The sequence below is a fragment of the Lolium rigidum genome, chromosome 4, assembly GCF_022539505.1.
Source record: "Lolium rigidum isolate FL_2022 chromosome 4, APGP_CSIRO_Lrig_0.1, whole genome shotgun sequence".
NCBI lineage: Eukaryota > Viridiplantae > Streptophyta > Magnoliopsida > Poales > Poaceae > Lolium > Lolium rigidum.
In genome coordinates, this window is record NC_061511.1 from 213,747,429 (window position 1) to 213,766,354 (window position 18,926).

At 42.7% G+C, this 18,926-nt stretch overlaps 3 protein-coding genes across 4 annotated transcripts; 2 read left to right on the forward strand and 1 right to left on the reverse strand.

Annotated features, from left to right (window-relative positions):
• Positions 1 to 3,033: 3,033 nt before the first annotated feature.
• On the forward strand, positions 3,034 to 5,989 carry LOC124707017 (trans-alpha-bergamotene synthase-like). Of its 2 annotated transcripts, none has more exons than XM_047238680.1 (4): positions 3,034 to 3,266; positions 3,819 to 4,086; positions 4,188 to 4,948; positions 5,068 to 5,989. In XM_047238680.1, exons 1-4 carry the CDS (start codon positions 3,135 to 3,137, stop codon positions 5,683 to 5,685), a joined length of 1,779 nt encoding a protein of 592 aa, XP_047094636.1. In that variant the 5' UTR covers positions 3,034 to 3,134; the 3' UTR covers positions 5,686 to 5,989. The 2 variants fall into 2 exon arrangements, with proteins under 2 accessions (XP_047094636.1, XP_047094637.1); XM_047238681.1 differs by having other exon boundaries at positions 4,188 to 4,939.
• Positions 5,990 to 7,261: 1,272 nt separating this feature from the next.
• On the reverse strand, positions 7,262 to 8,281 carry LOC124649369 (7SK snRNA methylphosphate capping enzyme-like). Its single transcript, XM_047189015.1, has one exon. It carries the CDS (start codon positions 8,211 to 8,213, stop codon positions 7,752 to 7,754), a length of 462 nt encoding a protein of 153 aa, XP_047044971.1. The 5' UTR covers positions 8,214 to 8,281; the 3' UTR covers positions 7,262 to 7,751.
• A 1,792-nt stretch (positions 8,282 to 10,073) lies between these two features.
• On the forward strand, positions 10,074 to 16,360 carry LOC124707018. The gene is made up of 11 exons (XM_047238682.1): positions 10,074 to 10,264; positions 11,265 to 11,434; positions 11,948 to 12,629; positions 12,722 to 12,806; positions 13,118 to 13,205; positions 14,073 to 14,257; positions 14,672 to 14,804; positions 14,909 to 15,045; positions 15,162 to 15,236; positions 15,843 to 15,956; positions 16,052 to 16,360. The coding sequence occupies exons 2-11, from the start codon at positions 11,287 to 11,289 to the stop codon at positions 16,091 to 16,093; spliced, it is 1,689 nt and encodes a 562-aa protein (XP_047094638.1). The 5' UTR covers positions 10,074 to 10,264; positions 11,265 to 11,286; the 3' UTR covers positions 16,094 to 16,360.
• The last annotated feature ends 2,566 nt before the right edge of the window (positions 16,361 to 18,926 follow it).

Consider the following 18,926-nt stretch of genomic DNA (forward strand, 5'->3'; position numbering starts at 1 on the left):
CCTTGTTTAGGATCGGCTTACGAGCACCGTGCGTGGCCGCGAGGCCCAACCTGGAGTAGGATGATCCGATTATGCGGTGAAAACCCTAAATCGTCGTAGATCTCATTAGCTCTATCTTGATCAAGCAGGACCACCAAATATTCGTGCACCCCGTACGAATCATGGGTGGATCGGCTCTTGAGCCGATTCACAGGATAACTCCGAGAGCCGATCGAGGCTCGTATTTAACGTTTATATGTATGCCCTGCAGAAACTAAGCGAGGCATCCCCATCACCTTCCCGGCCGGCATAGGTCAGGTGGCACGCCCTTGCACTCTCGCATCGCCGCGTGTGACCAGAAGAGCATTGCGGGCCGTCGCTCGGAGGGGTCTCAGCCAGCCGCAGCTCTAGGCTCTTCCCGGCTCTACGGTGTTGACAAGGCCGCTGCCCGCCGGTGGGTTTTGGCAGTCAACAAGTATACAACGTCAGCTTTTTCCTCTTTGCTTTGTCACTTTAGAGGATCAATATGCTTGACTTGAAATTCATGTAGATTTTAAACCATAAGATCAATTTCAAAACTATTTGAACATTTGGGTTCCTAGGGAAGAGACCTTCAAAATAATACCAATAGTGAATATACTTTAATAATATTTTTAAATCAACTTTTTAAACATAGCAAAACTTTGAAAAATATTATGAAACCTGAGGAAAATAATTTTTGAAACAATTTATTTCACCACATTTCAAACTTGGTTCATGAGAAATGAAAAAATAATTATCATATGACTTAGATTTTAGATCATAAAATATATTGATGAAAGGATAAGCAAATTTCATCGGGTCTCATCGTCAATCATAATGTTTCATTATGCTTCAGAATCCAAGTCTTGAATTTTGATTTTGGGCTTGTTTAAAATATCCAATTAAAATAAATACACATGTTCAAACAGATTATTAATTTGATAATTATTCAAACTTATATGGCTCTTTTAAATTCAGGATTGACAACTAAATAAAGGGGGGGGGGGGGGGGAGTTGTGAGCCATTGTACTATATATGCAGCAAATTTTTTCTACATGTGTACATCTCTCGATGCAGATGATAGGGCTTTGTTCTCCATTTGAAGAAAAATGATAAAGCAAATAGACCAAATGGATGGCTCTAACATGCACGCTACCGTGCATGCTAGATATGCATTTCTCGGAAAACTATGGGTCATGAACGAGCTAGGCATGAAAAATTCCTTGGTAGCCACATTCATACCCGATGGATATTTCTCCTCCTCGAAATAGGCTTTCTCTCCGTTTTATAAATAAAGCCACATGGCTAAACTGATACTAAGTGATGAGAGAACGAACCCTCTTACACAACATATCAACATATCAAAGATAAGCAAAAATAATTGGAGTATCCACACCCCAAAAAAGCATCCGAGACAACTAACTAGAGGAGACTCCGACAACGTCCCCTTGTGAAACCACCGGACATCGCCGCACCACAGCCACCAAGATGTCGCCAAAGAAGGTCGCTTGTCGTCTCACTCCGGGCCGTGTGGAACGGCGATCCTGCTAGCGGACAACGAGGATAGGAGTGGTGACAACTAAGTCGCGTGTATAAGATAGGAGTCCGTCGGGAACACCCCACACCAGCGCCAAAAGAAGCTTGATACGGGATTCAAACTTGCCCACCGATGACAATGGAGCAAGACCAAGAGGTACCAGAGTTCTACGACGACGACCCCAAGAGGGTGATGACGTATTCCAGCGCCGCCATCGAGTCCTACACGGTCAAGCGTTTTCACCCGGAGCCCTAAACGTAGGGACGGTAACCACAATGACACCCCCACGAGGGTCACGACACCCGCAAGCATCGCCCGTGTTGGCACCAAAGTGCCGAGCTTTCGCCCGAAGAGACCTTTGCACCACATCTCGCACGCTGACCCGCCCGCTATCACCAAGCCAAGCCTCCAAGACGCGATCTAGGAGTTGCCAGTGCCGAAGCATCGCCAACACCAGGATCCCCCACCGCCCACTCCTCGCCACCCGCATGGACAAAGGAGAGAAGCCACCACCACTGCAACGTCGCTCGTCGTCGAGCCGACTGCGCAGTCCACCTTCTAGAGCTGCCGCCCCGACATCCATCTCGCACCCGAGAGTCGGTATGACACCACCACAACGGGCCAACGACACGATCATGGGAGAACGGTGCCAGATCTATGCCCGCTTGGCCCAAATGCAGCCAACATGATTCAGGTAGCGGGATAAGCATGCCAGACACATCGCTCGCGGTCCCGCATCTTATACGGGCTAGGAGGCAGCGTAAGAAGATTATTATTAATTTAGGATTTAATCAAAATAAATACACATGTTCAAACAGATTATTATTAATTTAGGATTGATAACTAAATGAATGGGAGAGAGAATTGTCAGCCATTGTACTATATGCATATGCAATTTCTTTTATTTGTTCAAATCTTTACAAGATAACCAAATGGATGGCTCTAATATGCACACTAGATAGCGTGCATGCTAGATATGCATTTCTCGGAAAAGTATGGGTCATGGACGAGCTAGCCATGGAAGATTCCTTGTCAGCCACATTCACACCTGATGGATATTTCTCGGGGTCCCGGCTCTTACATATGGGCTAGGCGGCATCGTACGAGAAGAAAATGATGTTGTACTGAAGATATTTTTTTAATGAAAGATACTGGGGCATCTCTTTGATTCACAAGAAATATATTGGTGATACCCTAGAGACCAAGATAAACAAAACATGGAGATGCATACGGTGGTCAGTCGCTATCGGGTCAGCCAATCTATGCTATTTGGCAAAACGAGGCCTCGAGAGGTTAAAGGCACAAAGATCTCCTATTTCATGATCTTTAGAGAAGAGCAGAAAGCGGCTGTAGATATTTTTTCTACTCCGTACTATTCTTTTTCAGTTTAATTCAGTTGGGTTACTTCTGAGATCGTACACATAGCTAGGTAGCCAGGTAGGCAGAACAATTGCACGTTTATCATGCATATATATGCGTGTGTATAAAACTATAAATTGGCTTCCCAAGCCCGTGTGGCAAACATATGAACTCAGAGTTTCCCAAAACTAGGTGGCTCTTGTTTAGGTTTCAGACCAGAGAAGAGTAAGGCAGAACAATGGCGTCGGCTGGCGGGGCAACACTGTACTCAGAGCAGTTGCCGCCGGCCATGTTGCAGCGGCGGTCGGCGAACTACCAGCCCAAAACCTGGGACTACGACTCCATTTGCTCCATGCAGTATGCCAATAAGGTGAAGATGCATGCATCATTAATACAGTACGTACTACATATTCATACATTGTGCCGTCAATTGTCTACTAATGCATGACATGCATGCCTGGAGATACTTGTTATGTAGGTATTTGTGAAATCGTACAAGTTTTTCTCTTAATTGAGTGGATTTTCTATGGCCGGCCGGGTGCATGCACATTCTCAATTCTTAGCAATTTCTCCTTTTTGTTTCTTTCCAAACCAAACAATATATATACCTGAAACTTTACAGGTCAAAGATACCTAACCTGCATATAGCTTCAAGTTTATAGATTGTTTCGTTTAGGGACAAACAAAGAAGAGAAGCTTGGGCGAATAGATCTCTATGTGAAAATAAATAGCTAGCTAGTGCATAGAAGGTGTACCTGCTGGAAGCTCTTCTCCTCAGTTAGATTTTTTCTTGAACTTTGCCTTGCATTAATTAAGAAGAAATCTTTTGGATACAATATCGCATATAGTAAATGGATTGAACCAAGCAAAACTTGCCCACTCGACACATTAACTAGATGACTTACGTAGAATCGTTGTGCAGCCTAGCAAGCAAATAAGCTCAGTTGAGGCGAGCTTGAAGCAGAGAGTGAGGCAGCTGTTGCTCAAAGAGGACCAGGAAGTGGCTACTAGGCTCAGGATCATCGGTCAGCTGCAAAGCTTAGGTGTGGCGTACCATTTCGAGGAGGAGATCACAAGAATCCTCATGTCCATGCATGTGCATGATGCATACCTTCAACTCAAGCACGACCTTTCTTCAACAGCGCTGCTGTTTAGAATGCTTAGAGCACATGGAATTCCTGCATCAATAGGTAAAGTTAAGGACCCTCGTTAGCATGCACTGATGCACATAGTATAGAGTAGCTTGTGCGTGTAAACTATCAATGATGTAATTTGTCGGTTCCCATTGTAGAAATACTGGGTGCATTCTGCGATAGCACTGGTGATCTGGAAGCTGCGAATCCTAGCTTAGACAGCGATGGACTCGTTGCACTCTATGAGGCTTCCTACCTGGTCTTTCCAGGAGAGGCCATGCTCGACAGAGCAAGAGCATTCGCCGTCAAGAGACTCCAAGAACTGATGCCCTCCATGAAACCTTACCAGAGGGAAAAGATTAGGGACGTTCTGCTAGACCTCCCTCTGCACTGGAGAGCTCCCAGGTTGCAGACGATACGATCGCTGGAAGAGCATCGCGGCGACGAGTACGAGACCTGCCGGGATATCATCGATCCGTCCGTTCTGCAGCTGGCTGTGCTGGACTTCAACCTGGTGCAAGCCGTGCACCGGTCGGAGCTCCTGGAGGTGACGAGATGGTGGAAGGAGACCGGGCTCGGGGAGAAGCTCCCGTTCGCCCGGGACCGGCTGGTGGAGTGCTTCTTCTGCGCGGCGTGCATCGCGCCGGAGCCCTGCCTCGCCGGCTGCCGCGAGGTGCTGGCCAAGGTCGGCGCCCTCATCGTCCACCTCGACGACGTCTACGACCTCTACGGCACGCTCGACGAGCTCGCCATGTTCACCGACGCCGTCGGTGCGTGGTCGTCGGCTGCGGTGGCGCTGCCGGAGTACATGAGGGCGATGTACTCAGCCATCCGGTCGACGTCGGCGGCGGCGGCGGATCGCGTGATGGAGGAGCAGGGATACGACGTGCTCCCGCTCTACAAGAAAGCAGTACGTACGGTACATGATTGAGAGTTCATTTTTTTTTGAAACGAGTGATTGAGAGTTCATTGATCGAGTAGGAATGTTTTGCCCGCGATTCACTTGCTTAACATATGTGGATGCATACGTTCCTGCAGTGGCATGAGCTGTGTAAGGCGTTCCTGGTAGAGGCCAAGTGGCAGCACGAGCGGACGATGCCAAGCTTGGACGAGTACCTCGACAACGGATGGATCACGTCCACGGGGCCTCTCCTCCTGCTCCACGCTTTCACCATGCTCCAGCACACGCAGCAGCAGCAGCAGCAGGACTCATGGCTGCGCGACGACGACGACGATGGCAGCAAGGACGACATGGTGTACCCGAGGCTGGTTGAGCTATGTTCCAGGGTCTTCCGGCTCTGCAATGACCGCGCGACGCACAAGGCAGAGTCCGAGCAGGGTGAGGGGCCGTCGTTCATCGCCTGCCACATGGCGGAGGCCGGTGGCGGCGCAAGCGAGGAAGATGCCCGTGGCGCGGTGGCCGATGCCATCGCCGAGACGTTGAAGGAGGTGAACAGGGAGGTGGCCTTCAGAAGCACGGGCGCGGCCAACAGCCTCTGCGTCAACCTGGCCAGAATCATACAGGGCATCTACCGCGACGGCGACGGCATCACCTCGCCGACGGACAGCCGGAAACGGCTTGTGAAGGACCTGCTCTTCACGCCTGCTGATCTTGACATTTGTGATCCATTAGGCGAGCGTTACACTGATGGGTGATGTGACGTGACGTACTCGTACGCACAATTCATAGGCCACAGATACACCGATCCAATCCTCACCTAGGGCACGCTATTACAGAACCGCACATCGGACACTAGCGACAAGGCTCATTGGCCACGGTTTTACCGTAGTTCCGTCATCGTATTCCTGACACTAACGTTTCACCCCAGCTCTTGGATGATCTTCTTCTCAGCAAATACTGAAAGTTGTTTGCAGGAATTATGAATCTGTGGATGTTGGTCCCATATTATGTAAATTCAAAATTACGATATGTTTAGGTGTGAAGAGGAGATGATGGTTATGGACCGATCCCATCGTTTGAAATAACTGTAAGAGAGTGAGGATGAAGATAAAGAAACATGTGGGCTATGTCAGGAGAAACACAAGCAGTCAAAGATTCCAGTATCAATGGCATGTTGAGGTGTCTCCCCTGACCTTGCATTTCATTGCAATGCTGCACTGCCCACAGAGCCCAGAGGCACAACCTGGCAACAGTAAACACTGTTGCCCACAATGCAGTATCCAGGTTGTATCATTTTTCATGCAAAAGAAAAAAAACTTCATGAAAGAAGTTGAATGAAAGCAACTGTTCAGTCAAATTAAAAAGAAGTATTGTAATAAGCAACTGTTCAGTCGAAAAAAAAGAAACTTTATGAAAGAAGTCGAATGAAAGCAACTGTTCAGTCAAATTAAAAAAAAGTAATAATCATCAATCAGCAGGAAATGAGGGAATAGACAGAATTACACTCAGCATTCAGAGGCCTCTCAGCAAACTCGCCCTCCTGGCCCTTGGATCTCTCAGCCTCACACATCTCAGCCATGCGTTTTACCGCGTGAAATAAAAACCAGCCTCTCATGATAGAAACCCTAGCGTGAAGCACTTCAGTCTCGTGGCCAGAACACCACATAGTTTTGTTGTTGGTCTATGTGCGACGGAGAAACTAAGGTTTGACACGCAACATCAATGCACTATTGTTTGAATGATGATTGATTTAGAACTGAAGGGCTCATATAAAAATTGTGTTCCTATCATAAAGAACAGAAGTAGGCCATCAGCATATCTATATATCAACAGATGTTATCAGATGGGCAGTCATAACAAAGTTTGGTGAAGAGAACCATGACACGCCAAACATAGAGGTGAACCAAATGAACAGTTTATCAGTATGTCAAACCAACCACTGGACAACTTTTCTGAACACTTCACATAGAAATAACAAACCAACCACTGGACAACTTCTATACTTTTCTGAACACTTCACATAGAGATAACAAGAAGGAACTAGACCCAACTACTGTCCTTCAAATAACTGCACAAGTTATTTGACTAGCTGTGAATAATGTGATTAGTTAATTCTAGCACATAACTGGATTCTGGGAACAGTTTTGAACCAAACAGCTGGGGTTGGGGTGTTCAGTCTCGTACGTCCTTCCTTCTATTAATTTCAGATGTGAGTTCATCAATTTACCTTATTGCACTTCAATCCTCCTACTGACACCAGTACCACACACTTCACGGCCATTCAAACCACAAGAGAGAAATGTGGTACCACTGAAGCATTCATACAGAGTTAAAAAAACACAAACATTTCCTCAATTCCTGAATCTGAGTGAAAACCAATTTCCCCGTGCAGTGCTAATTATAGCAAACAAAAGCACCAAATGTGCAAATGAAGCACTTTCAAATATCAAACACCCCAAACATCAAGAAAAATCTTCATCTACCAATAAAGATACATTTACCCACACACCCCCAGTATTTGATCAATAAAAAAGATGGGTAACAGAACTAGTCATCACCACCACCACCGCTCGCGGATAAATCTACAGAATTTCTAGGTGCGAATACCACACATCACAAGCATTTCATGAATCCAAACACCCGTTGCAAATTCCTCTAGGCCTCCATTAGCTCATCAATATACAACCACAACCTCAAACGCATACGATTAGTGGTAGAGATTATTTGGAAAAAAACACTGCCTTCGAACAAGAATTCTAAAACGCTCATGATGAACTTAGGTTTCTTGGAGCCCTGCCACCGTCCGTCCAAGCAGAGGAGGTTACCATGCGTGGAAGATATCGGAGCACTTGCCCTTGAACCAGCGGAGGCCCCTCCGCAGCGACGACTTCACCTTGCCCTCCACCGAGTACGCCTTGTAGCTCGCCACCCGCCTCCGCCGCTTCATCTCCGGGTCGCTGAAGCACCACATGTTGGCCCCTCCCCCGCCGCCGCCTCCTCCGCTGCCGCGGCCGCTCCCCACGCCTCCCTCCCTCCAGCCCGGAGGCGGTGGCAGTGCGAGACGCGGAGGCGGGGGGAGAGGCGGAGGCGCCGTGGTGTAGATCTCGATCCGCCGGTCGCCAGCGCCGGGGAAAGTGTCGTCTTTCGTGGCCGAGGAGAAGTAGCCATTGGCATGAGGAGATACGGAGGTGAAGTAGCCATTGCCGTGGGGGATGGTGGAGTCCGGGGCGGAGGACGGCGGGGGCCGGAGATCGCTCTGGTAGGGGCGGTGGTAGTCGGCCATGGAGAGGAGGGGGAGGTGGCGGTGGAGATGGGGAGGAAATGGAATGCTGGGGAAATTTTGGAAGAGTGGTTTCGATTTTGTTGGGATGATAGTGGCAGTAGCAGTGGCAGACAGGAAAAAAGGTGAAGAAGATGACACACGGAGTGGGCTGGTTTTGAAATTTTTGATCCTAGATCCCTTGGGGCTTGATTTTCTATAAAAATATAAAAACTTACACTTTGATGTTTTATTTTTGTTGATGAAAGTCTCACATGTATACTGAGATGTACTCATGTAAACTTTTTTTTGTTAAAATTTATATTTTTTGCACTACAAAAAACATACATGTATGGATATACAATAGCATATCAACATACTTTTGCATAAAAAAGGTTACAAATACAAGGTGAGAATCTATAACTTTGAATACTCCAAAAAGGACTTCAAGGAAACTGGGTCAGCTTCATGTTTTACAAGGACACACAAGGCATTTTAGTTTTCTACCCGATCATGTTAAATGAATTTACTATAAGATTGGAAGTGAAATTAGTATTTTCTTATCTCAGTGTTGTAGCAAATCAAATTAGCTTGTACATGACAATAGGTTAATATGTCACGAGAGTCGAGATGCCATATTTACAAAATGAGTTCTCTTACATCCCAACTCTCTTATACCGTTCAAATCGTGAGAATCTCTAGTCTGTACTCACATGCTCCATTCCTCTTAAAACATTATTTAGGCCTTAACCTGATTTTGTGTTTTATCTGCAAAATATTACTATAAGAAAAACTTGTATAGATGATGAATCTTAAGTGCCAATATAATGCTTGTCCTGTCCATCACCCAAAAAGCATCATATTCGATATAAGTGTGTTCTTTGGAATCGTATTGGTTGTCTATGTTTGCATTATATTTTCATTGTGTATGTACTAGATGCATTGGTAAAAGCATATGAAGGGACTTTACGTCCCACTTTTCGTAGGTAACTCCTAGCAATGGCAAGAGAAACATTATAGATGATATGAAATCATCTTTGGCTTATAGGTGTAGATGCACCCGTTGTCTAAAATGTATATTTCAAAATGTCTAAAAATTCTTTAAAAAAGTCTGTATATCTTGACATTTTATGTTCACACATTAAGTTTCACAAAGAAATGGCATTTTTTATGGGCTGTGTAAAAAAGACAATTTTCGGTGATTCAAAATAGTTTTTTATGTGACATGTTTTTATCTTTTTTACGGAGGTCACAAAAAATGTCTTTTTTTCCACAAACTTTTGTGAGTGAACATAGAATGTTCATATGTACATCCGGGATTTTTCTTCATAATTTTTCAACATTTTAGAATAAATTTTAAATGCATTTTCTTAATAGGTGCATTTAGACCTATGAGCTAAAACACCATGTCCATCGCTTATCTCTCATCTTCTCTTCTCATTTTTTAGTCCAAACTTAGCTTGAGAAACTAAAGACCATCACCAATATTAACATTTATTGCTCCTTTTGTTTTTATATGTATTTAGAAACTATATTTGATTTTTTGCAATACATATATACATTTTGGAGTTATCAGAACTTGTGATAAGTACATGTTGTGTCGATGTGGCTATTTATTTTCAACTTTGCGAATTTTAGGGTATGTGCAAATTAGTATCTCGAAAAGCATTCGCATGATATACATTTTTTCTACAAAACCGTGGTGAGAGGCTCAAAGCTGTACTCGGGAGACGATGCTAATGTCCAAAGCTTCTGGAGAGCCAGAGAAAATTATTTGGCACCAACGTCCAACGAAGTATTTAGTAAAAAAATCGAGGGTCAAAAACGTAAGTAAAATAAAAGTTTTTGTTTTTGTAAGGACACGGTCAGGAACACGAGCAGCCTGCCACAAGAGGAGAGCCAGAAACGGAAACCTGAGGTGGCGTGGCGCCGCTCCCGTGCTGCCGTTTTCCCCCAAGTCCCCCTCCTCGCGGTTCAGCTTCTCAAAAGCCACAAACCCTAGAATCTCACAGTACCAGGAATCTCCTGATCCCCAAAAGAGAGGCGGGAGACGAAGTTTGACCGGAATCCTCGAGGTATCGCATCTTCTCTATTCCGTTTTCTCTATTCGGGGGGCGAGATTATGTGTTCTTCCTATGCAAGCCCGGCGGCGTTAGAAACGAAAATCGCCTCTCTTTTTTCCGCAGTTAGTCCCCTCTCTTGCTGCGAGCGTGTTAATTCCCCCCATGAACTCGTCCTGATTCCCCATCGCAAGGCATTTTTAGCGGCGGCGTGTTGATTATGTGCTTCTAGTAGAAGAAAATGGTTTTCGGATCGGGGATTACGTTTTCTCAAGGACAAAACTTGTACCATCTGAGTGCTCAATGTTGTTGCTCATTTTCATTTACTAGGACTTTTTCTTCGTTTGTTCGCATGTGATTTAGCAGGAAAACTGATATCATGCTCTCGGCTTCATATATTTCTTGCTTAGGATGATCTTTATCCTGTTTCCCAGATTTTGATATTAACGAAGGGGATCTAAAACGGTGTTCAAATGTGTGGTTCTTGTTTACCAAAGATGTGCCAAGGCTTGCATGAGCATGTCACTTGGGCCCCTGGACTTGAATTTTTCACATTTAGGTAAACTTGTATAACTGGGTGAACAAAGGTATAAATCTTGGTCATTCGAGGTACATGAGTATGAGTCACATGATACCTTAGCTCCGTCTAAATCTGTGTGATCAGTATTTCAAGTCATTGGAGAACTAATGTTCTTTGATCTGAAGAAACTTTCACATATGCCTTTGAATACTTTTTACAAGCTCTAAATATATCTTAATTAGCAATTGCATGGTCAAACTTTATTTTAAATAGGATCTAAGTGCCACATAATAGTTACTTCCTAAGTTCAATTTAGTCCTCTTTCCTTGTTATTTGCCTACTTCTACAATTGTGGAGGCCTAAGTGTGCAGTTCTCAAATTTAGGGGATCAAGTGACATGGCCGTGCACCTGTGGTGTGTTCTGCTCTTTTTCAGTCTTAGGAATATTTCATTGTATGTTGTCTAAGTTGGCATATTCGTTGTTTTGGTGCACAGGCTGGGCATGATTTATTGAAGTATGGGTCGTTTCAAGGGAGGGACGCAGGAAGGCTCTGAATGGAAGCCAACGAATAAACATCGCTCCATATGCTTACACTCATTTTCTGATCTGTCACATGTTTCCGCAGCTACTTTTATGTATCTTTTGAAGGACTGCTACCTATATGGTAATACTTTTTTCCTTCATGTTATCCTTAAATTTCCATGCATGTGGTGCTTCTGTTATCTAGTATCATTATTTTCTTGCTGAAATGTCTTTTTTAAGCCCTGTGGCAACTAGTTTTGTAGACTAATGAAAACAGAATCTTCCAAAACAAACAGAAATTATGTTAGGAAGTATAGCGGCTGTGCAATTTGGAATGATTGGGATAAGGTAAAGTTTACCATTGCTATATTGCTATATTTGGCTAGGATAAATTGCACAACTTGTTATAAACAGAATCTTGAATTCTTTTGCTTTTCAAACTTTGTGCAATTTATGTCTAGCCAAATAAAAGCTGTAGTTATCTACTCTGTCACAGATGTACTATTGCCTTGAGCCTGATCTTCTCATTTATGTACTTACGATTTTCAATTTTTTTGCAATTTGAAAGGATGTTAATTTGATCCTTGATCTTCTCATTTATGTACTTACACTTTTCAATTTTCATACCTCTGACCTTTTGTAAGCTTTAATTTAGGAACCCACAAAGCAACCCCAAAGTTCAGGGTCCTTCATCAGCAAGTTAAGGGAGCATTAAATAATGGTCCTCAGCCAGGCCCATTCACATACATTGTTCAATGCATGTACATTATACCTTTGCTGGGCCAAAGTCATGCTGAAGGGTTCAGCCATATGTTGATATCTTCTCTCAGGCATTTGAAATCCGTGGAGTCAGTGCAGAAGGATTTCATTGATGCAAAGTGTCTTGCTGCACAACTTGTTCTGGATATCCTTGCTTCTGTTGTACCCCATGAAGAACGCATACTGGTTAAACTTCTTGAGACATTTGATATCGAGTTGAAAGATATGGCCCATGCTTTGTGTGGTTCAGAGTTGGGTGATGAAGATCTAACTAAAACAAGAGAACATCTTAAGCAGTATGTGCAGTTCTTTATGAAATCAGAATCCTATGTCACTGCTGTGGCCCTGATGACACGCTTTAACATCCAATGTTGCGACGAGTCCTTTCTCATAAAACTGATTGGAAGTAATCAACTCAAGGCAGCAGAGGAGTGGGCAGCTTTCATGGGGAAAGAAATGATCATTTTGATAATTCAAAAGTACCTAGATATTAAAATGCTGAAGAGCGCGAATGAGTTGGTGAAACAATATGATCTTACAGAAGAGTTCCCAGATGTTAATTATTTGTATAAAGAGAGGTGACTTCTCAGTTACTCAATAGGAACTGATTATAGGATATATTGTTTAGTACATATTATTTATAATTATTATGGAATCTTTGTATTTACAGTTCGCTGAAGAAGCTGGCAGAGAAAGGGTGTTGGGAAGTTGCAGAAGTCCGTGCCAAGAAGGAAACGAAGCTAATGGAATACCTGGTAACTTGCATCCACATTATGACAATAAATTTTATGGATGTGTTTTCTGTTTATACATGCCCTAGGCATGATGATGATGGTATTTGGATCAGTAGAAGGTCTAGTTCATTTGATTAAGAATAGCTTCCTATACACCATTACCTTTTTTCATGGGATGAAGTGGGTAGGAGAATGCCTCTTCTATTATGTGGGACATTATGATGATTTTTGCAAAGCTGAACCTCATCTACTATTAGGATGAATACATTTTTGCTGATAATCTCTGTGTATTGTAATAGGTGATTGTATCGTATTGGTTCTGTTGTGTACAGGTCTATCTTGCTATGGAAGCTGGCTATATGGAGAAGGTTGATGAGCTTTGCGAACGATATTCTCTTGAAGGTTATGTCAATTCTTTGGGTAAGCTAACACCTATGATGTTATTGATACAACATTAAGCTATAGAGCTATATTCTGTTTATTTGCTGTTCATTCTCTTTGGGGTATTATAAACACCTAGCTTCTATTCTAGGACAGCTTCCACACCTATATCTGTTTAAAAGCCACCCCGCTCATATTTCATTAGGGTCATATAATACTTATCTTCTCAGTAGAATGATTGAACTACATGTTTAATGTACAAATTTCCCCAAAACTACAGATTCGAGGGCCAATTCAAAGATCTACAAATTGATGGACAGTTAAAACACCAAACTATTGATTCATAGATGATATAGACTGAGAAATTTGGCATGCGGGTTTATTTGTCAATTCATATATGATATAGACTTACAAATAATGGCAAGTTAACTAAGTTATCTTATAAGGGATGTATTAATAAAGTATAACAAATACTTAAAATTAGCATTTTTACCAGTCCAAAGAAATGAAGAGGCAGCACCAATCCTCGAAGATAAAGTGAATGCACGCTGACAGGTGGATGTGAAGTTAACATACAAGTCATCAAAAGGAGGATGATATAGTCTTTGAACTTTATGCATCCCAGTTTCGGATAATACTATCTCATGGATCCTGGCATATGATCATTATGTGAGTGCGGTCGACTGGTTGTAGTTGAGCCATTCAATTCAGTTGATCGAATATTACGGGCACAATTTTTTTAATGCAGTTTTGATGGCATCCCATTGTGTAGCATCACACCCTCACACTAATTTTATTGACCTAATAATCTGAATAGTGGTTTTGGAAAGAGACAAAGAGTGCACTTGATATAATGGACATAGTTCCATTTCTCTTCTTGATGTGTATTTATTATGCCTGACACAGTCCCAGAAGAAGTCCTCAGTCATTCTGACTATTTAGATCTGAAGAAACTGATTTTAGAAGAAATTGTCTGGGTTGATGAGATCAACGGCCTAATTAATGCAACAAGTTATATTGAAGCTTGTAAAATTATTGGCGTGGATTGTGAATGGAAACCTAATTACGAGAAAGGCAGCAAACCTAACAAGGTAAGTGACGTCTCAGTTCAAATTGCTGTTGGCCTCCATATTTGTTTTTTTTTTAGTATAACCGTGATCTTCCTAATATGTTGTAAGCTTATGATGCAATTTTATAGTTATGTACTATGCATTAAAAAAATCCTCTAATATTCTTTAAAAAATCTCTGAATAAAGGGGGCTAATTATTTCATGTACTACCATGTTTCCTATTTACTGGCTGGTGCATTCACTTTGTCATCTGTTGTGCCAATGCGTCATAGGAAATCATCTGGGTGGTAATCATTTTCTAATGCTAACTTTTTCGGGACTACTATCTTACTGTAGTTTCCATGATATTTCAAGTTTCCCCTGCAAGAAGATTTCAATTCTAATCTGTCTGCATAGTTCAGCTCTTCCACTGACATGTTTTATCTGTATGGCCAGGTTTCTATCATTCAAATTGCGTCAGATAAGAAAGCTTTCATCTTTGATCTGATTAAATTGTACGAAGATGATCCTAAAGAATTGGACTGCTGCTTCAGGCGAATCATGTGTTCTTCTAACATTCTAAAGCTGGGTACTATGTTTAATATGATCAAAATGCTCCTATATTCCATATGTTTGTTTTCTGTGTATAAAAACTGCATGGCAATAACTTCTGACCATTTTTGCAAACCAAAGGCTATAACCTGCAATGCGATCTGCATCAACTGTCACAGTCGTATGGAGAATTGTTATGTTTCCAGTCCTATGAAATGCTACTTGATATCCAGAAGCTGTTCAAAGAGACTACTGGGGGTCTCTCTGGGTTGTCAAAGGTATTTTATAATCGTAAACTCTATAACCCTCAGCTGATATCCAGATGATTTTGACATCTTTCTAGCGTAGAGCCTCTAACAAGCTATGTTCTTTTTGTATTTGAAAATACCACCAGAAAATATTAGGAGCTGGTTTGAACAAGACACGACGGAATAGCAACTGGGAGCAGCGTCCTCTCACCCAGAATCAGGTCTGTTATTCACCTTTTTTTTCCCTTCAAAGCAGTCATGTGTAATTGTTAATCCTTATTAGCTGGTGACCCATTTATGTGTGTAGGATTTATTCCTAATAATTTGGACATTCTCAAGTTTTAGAGTCCTCTCAGAGCTTTCCTACTTTGTTTTGTCAAATGTGGCATCCCTATAGGATGAGTTGACCCAGATGGCCATCCTGTTTAGGTTTGACTAATATATCTTAAATTGGTAATGTGGTAAACTGTATAATCATGAGTATATATGCTCTCTGTAACTTCCACTGTATTTACATGTAGAATATACTAAATAATAGGGAAAAAACCCGAGTACACACTCAAGGTGAGCACCTATTTTTTTAAAAAAAGGGAGAGTAAAATTGCGCATTTAATTGTCAGTTCGTAGGATCTGAACGCTAATATGATAGTTTGTGATATAAGTTACAAAAGTTTTTTCGGGGAAATATGAGCTACTTGGTGCTTATGTACAAGCAAAGTTTTCGGCTAGAAACGCGAGTTTAAACTAGGTCGAATATGCTTTACCTTGCTTATCAAGGATGTAAAGTGACACCACTAATATAGATATCTTAATGCCTCCTTTTGCAGAAAGAGTATGCTGCTCTTGATGCCGTGGTACTTGTTCATATATTCCATCATGTCAGGGGGCAACCTCAGTTTGGTGTAAACGAGGGACGCCAAGTGGAGTGGAAGTCTCACATCGTAAGTTCTCACTCCAACCGTCAAGGGACTGGAAAATTGACTTAACTATATGCTAATCTCAGGCATAATGTGATACAGTTGCCTTCCTTTCACAGGTTTCCCGGGTAAATCGTGCACGTAGCCCATTGCGGTTCTAAAACTACTGGGGTTGCGAAAGGTGACTGTTGGGAACGAAGTACTTCTGAGTTCTGACAGCTATAAACAAACACCTGCTGGTTAGCTTCATCTTCTAAGAAACCTATCTATTGGTAGGATTCCGAGTTTTGTTGCACCCTAGCTGATCTCAGTGGCTGTTGCTATGACTTGGTAGTAATTCCCCTTGTAAATATTGCAACGGTTGGAGTTGGGCGGTCTCTTGTCTGTTGCATTCCAGTTAACACAATTGCTGCCATTTGAAGCTTGAATCTTTTAGGGGTTCTTCTTTTGCTGAGAGGAGAGCATTTTGTTGGTGCCTTGGTGGTTAGTACTGTATGAAATAGTGAAATTATATAGGTTAGTGATGTTCCTTTTTGTAGGGAAAACTATAGTTTAGTGATGGGTTAGTGTCTTGTTGATAATCCCCATTTGCACGGACACACCCAGTCCACGTCAAATTAGGCCCAAACAAGGCCCACGAGGGTGTGCGTAAGAGGAGCCCATATGGCACCGAATAATAATCCAAATAAAGAAGGAAATGACTCAAATGGGGCAGTACAACACTTAGGGCCGAAGTTTTCAATGGTCATCTCAAGAAAAAACGTTGAGAACTTATTTTGCTTGAGATGGCCATTGAAACCTAGTGGAATGTGTTGGTTATGCACAATATTGGCAATGGAGGATAGGTTCAAGGAGTGTATGCCGTGGGGCGAGTCGGTTAAATTGACCGGCGTCAATTTGGATGTACTAGTAGGCTAATATTGTGGCATTCTTAATGAGGCTTTCTTCAAAAACTCAGACCAGGTTAATAAACAAAACTTGAAATTATAAACCTTTAAACTAAAGAAATAGGGAACACACCAAGAATTTTGTTATTTCATATATACAAGCAAGACCTTTTTTTTTTCCCTTTCTTTTCAGTTGGCAAGTCAAGAGTTGCAGCAACTAGAAATACAACAGGCATGAAGGACGTCTTCACTTCACACTGACTTTACCCGCCTGGCACCTAAGCACTGCTTCACATCTTAATTTTATATCACATGACAAGGATCTCAGCTTATAAAGGCAAAACTACCAATTACGCGAGACAGGGACAGAAAATTGCTGGGTTATTTTCCTATCTGCACTGTTGTCTTTCACGTTGGCGTGGCACTACAAAAACCATCAGAAAAAAAGATGATCATGACAGTATTAGATAAGAAAGGCCATCACAGTCTCTTTTTTTCAGCTTTCGTTCCCAGAATATAACCCTGTTGCTCTCACTTTCCATTCCCCTCTTCGCATTCAAGAATCATTTCTAGTTGCCTGTTGCACTCTTCCTTGCGAGGAATCGATATCCATATATGAATGGTAGTGTGTGGGGAGCAGTGTATCTATCAAGCTATGATACACTGAATATTAAGACGCTGCTATTATAGGTCAACCCTCGGTTCTTTCAACAGCACGCATATTCATTTCAGGATGGTTCGTTTTCAAGATCAAAAGTGCGCACTTCTTTCGTTTCATGAATGTTTGATGTAAGTAAAACATTCTTTTGTTTCCCTGGTAGTTCATTGAGAACACCTGTTTATTCAAACGCATAAAAATGATTGATGAATCATGTATGGTCACCATGACAGCTCAAATTCAAACAGTCAAACACAGACACATACACCGTTCGCCCCAGGGAAGCAAATGAAGTAATTGGACTGATGAATCCTTGGTTTCCTTTTGAACAATTTTATAAACGATGTAACTGTTGTTGGCAATCAATGTATATCTGCATCCTCAAAAAAAAAAAAAAATCTGTCGATTAGCTCTGCCTTGAAACGCAACGAGTCATACACTCATACTTTTGTTAGTGAAACCCGACTGAGCCAAAAACCACAAGTCCATATATTAACCCATCATTAACTATTAAAATGCTAAAATATCGAATCACATAATTGACTACAGGCCAAAGAATAAAAGGACACCCGCCACGTTGCGCGAGTTGGCATAACATATTCAGTTAGTGCCAAATACTTGCACATGCACTCCACAGTCAAAGGGATCGCACAACGGATCGTGCTAGAAGGGTGACAGCTCTCTCTGACGCATCAACAGGATGTAACGCAAACTAAGGTATCAGTTGGCTCCCAGAAAACGGTGTTAAGGATCTGAAATGAAGTGTTAAAGATTATAGCCTAGTTTGAAAGAACAGAGGAGCGATGAATGAGAGGAGTGGATGTTAAACATAGTTTTGTTTTAGGTCCTTTTCTGTTTTCCTTATACACGTATATGGAGTAGTACTCCAATACGGTATTATTTGTTTCCGTGTACAATGCCACGATGAGGCTGTTCCATCTACATTAACACGAAGCCGACGCCCCTAACGGGTTACGTCGTTCCAGCCAAAACCCTAGCGATTAACATGGTATCAGAGCCATCCTCTCCGTGACATCGCTACCGAAAAACAAATCGCCGCCGCCGCCGCACCAAGCTGCCGCCGCCGCCGTCCGAAAACCCACGCGTTGCAGACAGACTGCCACCGCCGACAATCGCCGCTGCAGGAATTCCTATCGCCGCCCTCCACAACCAAAACAAAAAAACCTAGACAACCAGAAAAATCGCCGCCGCCGCACAACAACTGCTGTCGCCGCCTACAACCTCTACAGAAACCAAAATCCTAGACAACACCCTCCCAAGCCGCCGTCCCTTGCCATGGATCTCTGTGTTTCTCGTCGATGGCATCATCTTCCGCGATGGTCTCCTCGATGGCTGCTGCTCTTGGCTCGCCCCCAGCCCAGCTGCTAACCCGTGAGAATGCCTTGGTGTGGAAAGCCCTGGTCGTCCCTGCTCTTCGGGGCGCTCGTG